The following is a 7106-nucleotide window of genomic DNA, read 5'->3' as shown; positions in this document are numbered from 1 at the left end:
TCCTGCCAAGGCAGGGGGTCGGACTAGATGATCTACCTAGGTCCCTTCCGACTCTAGCTACTATGAAACTATGAAACTATGAAAGTGAATCTAATCAAGTAACAATGTGCCAATAGAAAGTAATTTTTGAAAGGATTTTTATTCTTCTCTACTTCAGAAAACAGCTTCTTTTGGCAAGTGTAATCATTGCTGTGAACTTTTTCCCCCTCAAAGAAACACTGGAAAGGGAACTCTCTGTGCTAAAAAGTACCACATGCTGCAGCTCTGTGGACATAGCAAACTGTGGCCTGCTGGGGGATTTCACAATGGAACTAGATCCAGACACTCACAAGTCTGATGGATCTTCTTGATCATATTGAAGCATTGAACATGCTGGATGCTTCTCTCAGCATGATGACCTGCATACCTACTTGCTCTCAGTTATACAGGTATTGTCAGAATGAAAGTAACAACACCTGGAACGGAGCGAGGAAGGATTGCCAAAAAGATGGCTCCCAAACCCCAGTGTTGTCTATATTTCTGGTTGCTTTAAAAAGGATTTGTTTCCAGTTACTTTCCATGTAGATATAAGAACCTGTTAGAGGAAATTGGGATTAAAGAAAAAGAAATTAACCTCTGGCTGTCTTGGCCTTCCACTGAAGGCCTGCCTGTATGGTTAGTAAATGCAACCAGCATGACTTGGGGATACACATTAAATGCTTTATTCTCAAGCCACCTTTAACACTGTGAGGAAAAGTGGCCTGAATGTTAGTGATCATACCAACCCACCTGTGGATGCTGCAGTCATTAATTCAGTTCTGGCTGTCAAAACTATTAGTGGTTATTTAAAATTTTTCATCTCACCTGGAGGATGCCACAGAAATCATTAGTTAGACATAAATTCCCCCTGTGAAAACAAGCATTGTGATGTCAGACTTGTTCATATTGTGTGTGTATCCCGCAGGGTAACTGAAATGGTGGTTTTCATTACTATTGCACAGGAAAGCTGTAGTTGCAGGGATGACAGCGGGTGCCATTGGTCAGTTTTTTGCCAGTCCAACTGATCTGGTGAAGGTCCAGATGCAGATGGAAGGTCGAAGAAGGCTAGAAGGGAAACCATCACGGTGAGTTCTCATTTAAACTGGCATTTTGTCTGTCATCTTTGGTAATTCTTTTGGCATAGCTAATTGTCCTATGGTGTGGGACATACATTACTGTTTGAGTATTTTCTCCTCAGAGAGGAGCAAAACTCCATGTGGAACTTAAATGACTCATTTTTCCAGATACACGTGGGGATTAATAAATGATGCATAACTATCAGAGGTCTTTCTTATCTTTTCTATCAAGTTCAGCTCACTAAAAGGAGCCTGGACTGATGATGTTACATGTATATATTTGTCTGGAGGTTATGTGTTCAGATCACGTCAACAGATGCTGTACCTTTTTTCAGTGTAGTTGGAGGATTTTAGTTTCCATAGCTTGTCTGTTCAATACTCTTTTTCTAGTGCACAGATTCTCATGAAAATTTAAAAGCAGCACAACTGGTAGGGGCTGGAGAAAGCACAGGAAGCCCCACTAGAACAGCAGGGGCAATATTTTTGGCAGGTGGGCTTTTGTTCTGCTTTATGCTTCCTTTCCTATGCTCCCTGCCCAATTTGCTGTTTTGCTTTCTGCCCCCTGCTGCTGTGCTGCCTTTTGCCACCCCCTCTGCCATGTGCTACATGCAGAGACTACCAATGCCACTTGTGGCAAGATGGCCGACCCTGCCCTAGAACATGGACCGCATACTGTACGTTTGCCCTTCAACAGATTTTCTATTTGCTTGTTAAATTAATTAGTCTAAAGACCTGTGAGATGCTACAGAAAAATGCTGGATGGTGTTGTTCCTGTTTTAGATTTCGTGGTGTGCACCATGCATTTGTGAAGATCCTGTCTGAGGGAGGAATACGGGGCCTATGGGCAGGATGGGTGCCAAATGTCCAAAGAGCTGCTCTTGTAAACATGGGAGGTAAATGCATTAGCCCAATCCTGAGGTCCTTGTGTGGCAGTCTTCTTTTACTCCTCCAAGGCTGGATGTATTTACATCTGTCAGCCAGTATATAACTTCTAGCACCATACACATTTGGCTTGAAGATGAATTTAAAAGGTCAAAAAAGTCAGCATGATTCAGTACAGCAGAGCATCACATTTAAGTTCAGGACTCCTGGGATATATTCTGAAGTTTCCCATTAAGTTTCTATCAGACTGCTGATTTTCATTTAAATTCCGGACGCTTTACCTTGTATCTCCTTCCAGCTTTCCTTCCAGCTCTCCAGCTTAGACTCCTACTATCACTTTATCCAGAATGAAGATAACATATCAATGAAAAGTTACAGAAAGGAAAAATAGTAATCTTATCAGTGTAATGTGGATTAAGGTTAAGCAGGAAGGGGGAGTTGTGGTTTTGCAGTGGAGAGAAGATTACACAGTAGAGTGTATGCATGCTCACCCGTCTTTATGATACAGGTGGGGAGAAATGGAGAGAAAGCTGTAGTTGAAGCTGATGGCAAGTGGAAAGGGGAGCAGAGTGCCTGCCAGAACAGCGGTACTCATCTAGTCAGTGGAGTTAGTCCCAGGTCTTTATCTCCCAAATTGCTAACGAACCCTGATACCATACAACTTTTCATCATGCTTCTCTGATATCCATTGTAGATCTGACCACTTATGATTCAGTGAAACACTTCCTACTACGGAACACACCACTTCAGGACAACAGCGTGACTCACAGCATAGCCAGGTATCTGCTTTTATTCTCCCCTCACACACTGAACAAGACCATCCTTAGCCTGTGGCTATACTACCAGTGTTTGTTGGCATGGCTGTCTCAGTCACAACTCTGAAGAGGTGCAATCTCTGAGTGACCCATCTGGGGCAGCTAAAGCCCCTGATGCACACAGAGCTACATCAACCAAACTGCACTTTTACAGTAGTTTGTTTCATTTCAGGGGGGCTTTTTAAGCAGGTACAAAGGACTACTGCTTTGTTGCTGCATCCATAATAGGAGTACTTTGTTGTTGTATTAAACTGGCAATAAATTCATAAAGTATTAACCCCAGGCTAATTATTGAGTGTTTTTAGGGCAATTACACTGCTGTCTCTTTGCCTTCCAATTACTGCTTCTTTGGAGGCAGCCATGCTCTGGTAAATATGATTGAGAGTAGAGAGAAATGGCTTGTATACATAGGTCCAGGTCTGTCACTGACTTGCTATGTAATTCTGGGATAAGATGCTTTTCTACTTTGTTTCATTTACCCATACTGTAAAGAGAGAGAATTATACTTCAAGACTGACAGATGAAAGTGCTAGATGACACTTAAGTTATTAAATACCCAGTCTTAGTTCAGTGTCCATTTCGGTTCAGTATCAGTTCCACCCATACTTGATCTGAGCCTGAAAGGCATTATTTAAATTATTACAGAGCAGACTAGTAAAAACCTCAAATTCTCTGATCATGTAAACAAAATGTTCTGCCCTCAAGGAGCTGGAATAGGAGCAGACATCGGCCCTTAAACTGTCCCTTCCCCCTGCTTCTCAGCTCTGACACAATTTGGAGCCAGATCTGCAGCTGGTGAAAAGTGCCCTAACTTCAGTGAGGTTATGCCAGTTTACAGCAGCAAAACATAGGGCCTGGTAATCTGTGACTTCATCTCTGCACAGATTTTTTCCTTCCCTAGATTTTTCTAGTGTTTTGTCCCTGTCTAGTTTTGTTTTGCCAGTCAGTAAAAGAGAGGGATATCAGCCCTTATGCTTCAGCATATAAGTCAATAACCAGTCCGGAAATGAAGGAGAAACTTTGCCTCTCCCCTATTTTTGGTCCATTATGACTCTTTTATATCTTCTTCTATAGTACCTGATTCTGTCAAACTGGGCCCTAGCTAAACAGACCATTGTTCTGATAATACATATATAATCTCTTGTGCTTTCCAGTCACTACCACAGTTGCTTTGATTGCACCAAACACATCCAGAATTAATTACTCTGAACTCTGGGATTGGTTGTGCTTCTGGGAGTTGTTAGCGGTGGGCCAGAATCCTGCTGGTATCAATCAGCATAACTCCATTAGTCAATGTAACTATGCTAATTTACACTGGATGCCTTTCAGTATCCCATCTACTTTGTTCTATTCATTTGCCTTCTGACACACTAAGAAATACTGTCCTTATGAATTAGCATGTATTTTTCATTCTATAGAACCATTAAAGCATGATTTTTTACAGCATTTCTATTTCCCTTTGTACAAGAGCATGCATTTGTACATGAAGTCCTATAGGCGTGGACCACACTACAAAAGCCTGCAAAATTTCCAACTGTATTTTAAGGATTGTACCAAGGGCAACTACTGCTGAGGAGAGATTTGAAGAGACAGGCCTGGGACAACTTCTGCCGATTTTGTCCTGAGTGAGAAATCCATGTTAATTTATCATAGAATAACAGAAAAGTAGAGCTGAAAGGGACCTCAGTAGGTCATCTAATTCAGCCTCCAGCTGAAAGCAAAATAGTCCCTGACTAAATCATTTCAGTCTAGTGTCTGTCTACCCTGCTCTTTAAAACTTCCAAGGATGGAGATTTCATAACTTCTCAGGGTATATTTTTCAGCTACAAATTGATCATGGATTTTTCAAATTATCTAAGAATTATGAGGAATTGTACTTGTGGTTTAATGACAACAATCGTAAAACATCTTATTCTTGTAACTGAGTTCCCAGTGGCTGAATGGAGGTGGCATATCTATGTGCGCTGTGCATGTGGGCATGTGTGTACATGTGGATTCTTCACATACCGTTTTTGTTGATAGTGGATGTTCTGGCCTGGTAGCTGCTATTCTGGGAACTCCAGCCGATGTAGTCAAAACCAGGATAATGAACCAGCCAAGAGATGAAGTGGGAAGGTACGGATCTTTCCGAGAGGATGTTTCTTGACTTCAGCAATAATTTGAGGTCCAAATTTCCCCCCACCATGAAATCAAGTGAAAGGTTCTTATTAATTGGGATTTGGATCAGTTCTCTACTTGACATTTTTTCTGATTGCTTTGGTGGCTTCTTGTGCATATAAAAGCTTTTTGGTAGGGATAGTCCAAAACTATGCTAACAGACTTTTTATTTACTGGAATTAATTAATAGCTGATTAAATGTAATTGATTATGGTGGGGATATCTATATACAGATATAGATCTATAGCTATCTATATCTATCTATAGATATATAGAGATATAAATGGCTGGGATCTTATTTTTAAGTTTAACCATTCATTGAAGTTATAAAAATTGCTTGTAGTTGCAGGGAGGGGAGGAGGAGGGCTGCAAGGGGTAGAGAGGGCTAACAGTCATTTAATGCTGTCTGCTTTTTGTATTTGTAACCTTTGCTTTATTTCTGTTTCTCCTTGCTAGAAGCTTACTCTATAAGTCCTCTACAGACTGCTTGATTCGAACAATACAAGGTGAAGGATTTATGTCTCTTTACAAAGGCTTCATACCAACCTGGATGCGAATGGTAAATGTTATTTGCAGTTATCTGTTTATAGTTGTATAACTCTGGATGACAAACTCTGAAAGTTCTTTCCAGACACTAAGACCTTATCCTGACAGGTGCCAAGTACTTTCATTAGGAGCTTTAGTTCATTAGCAGTTTTGTTAGAGGTTCTCAACATCTTGCAGAATCAAAGCCTAGAACGTGGACTAGCATGGAACTTTTTCCAGCAGTTCTGACACTGAAGTGCCTGTTTTGTTGTCCTTTCTCACATCTGCTATGTCAGGCAGAGGGGGGTGGGGCACTTTAGAGACTAACTTGGTCAGAAAGACTTGTCATCAGGTGGTTTTCATGTGTCATTGGTGTTGAAGTCTCAAGAACTACGGTGTCGATAAGAGTCACAACCAGGAGATTCTAACACCAATCTTGTCTTAAAGAATGACCAGAGGTTCGTCTTGGTGGCAAAGATTTGGACAGATTTATTGTCTGCAAGCACAGCCTTAACATGTTTTGGCCTAACAAGTACATCAGACCAGGAGTTAATGCATTTGCACCTGTGACAAGGGAGTTGGCACAACACCATGCAGCCTCCCCTAGGCCACTATAGTTCCCCTGACTTCCAATTCTCCTTTTATATGATGATCAAAACAAATTGCATATTGCATTCCATCTGCATCTTGAATATCTCAAACTCTCTTGTACCAGGAGTTTGTTTCCCATTCCAAACTTGTCCTGGACTATCCTGTACCTTGTACCACCATCTTCCCCTCCCATCTCTTGGTAGGAATACCCATCTGGCCCACGTGCCAGGATTTATGTGAGGAGTTCACACATCACTAAGGTTTGCTGGTTAGGTCAATTTTTTTAGCAAAGCCTTTGGTGAATAGTATATATATGGATCAATGCTCCAGTAAGGCCTACAAAAGACTAACATGGCATACTGTCATAAGACTTAAACCTAACTTGATGTTCTCTAGATGAATTGAATTAGCACACTTCTACCTTTACCTCTGGGCTTAAAAGGTATGCCACTAATTGTGAAAGTATAATCTCTTTAATTAAATACCTCGATGACAGGCAACATAAACCCATTAGATAGATCCACATCACCAAACATGCCTGCAGGCTACGTGACTGTCAATGTTCTGTTCAAGAGAACGATGTGGCAGGTCAAGACTGAGGTACGCTTTGTGCTTGTACAGCAAGTGCCTGACTGCCTTCACTTATCTCAAATTACATGCAATGGGGAAGTAACTAATATAGCTATAGCTGAATGACTATAGCTATCCATGGAAACACCTTATCATTATCATTCCAAAATAACTGCTTTGCTTTCTTCAGTTTCTCTCTACTTCCTTTCCTCAGCACCCAGTTTTGCACTCTCTACCACCATCATTATTGTCTGAATATGTTTTTTTTTACTTCTGTGCTTCAGGTCAGGTTCTTGTCTCCTTTGCATTCAAATAAGACAGCTTCTTCCTGCATGGTGCTTAGTTACTGTCAGGGGAGCACAGGAAAGGGTCTCCCTGCTGGCAGTTCATAGATTTCATAGACATCAGGGCTGGAAGGGACCTCGGGAGATCATCGAGTCCAGCCCCCTGCCCAAAGGGCAGGAAGTCAGCT

At 41.4% G+C, this 7106-nt stretch overlaps 1 protein-coding gene across 1 annotated transcript in view; it reads left to right on the top strand.

The window, feature by feature from the left end:
- SLC25A27 (solute carrier family 25 member 27) overlaps nt 1–7106 on the top strand; it is a 23180-nt gene that overhangs the window by 14682 nt on the left and 1392 nt on the right. The window contains exons 4-8 of the mRNA XM_019537117.1: nt 981–1103; nt 1875–1987; nt 2671–2755; nt 4814–4906; nt 5405–5507. Coding sequence (XP_019392662.1) covers nt 981–1103; nt 1875–1987; nt 2671–2755; nt 4814–4906; nt 5405–5507 — 517 coding nt within the window. The remainder of the gene's footprint in view (nt 1–980; nt 1104–1874; nt 1988–2670; nt 2756–4813; nt 4907–5404; nt 5508–7106) is intronic.

This window comes from Crocodylus porosus, unplaced genomic scaffold, assembly GCF_001723895.1.
Source record: "Crocodylus porosus isolate Cpor-Errol unplaced genomic scaffold, CroPor_comp1, whole genome shotgun sequence".
Taxonomy (NCBI): domain Eukaryota; kingdom Metazoa; phylum Chordata; order Crocodylia; family Crocodylidae; genus Crocodylus; species Crocodylus porosus.
This window is presented reverse-complemented; position numbering and strand designations above follow the sequence as displayed.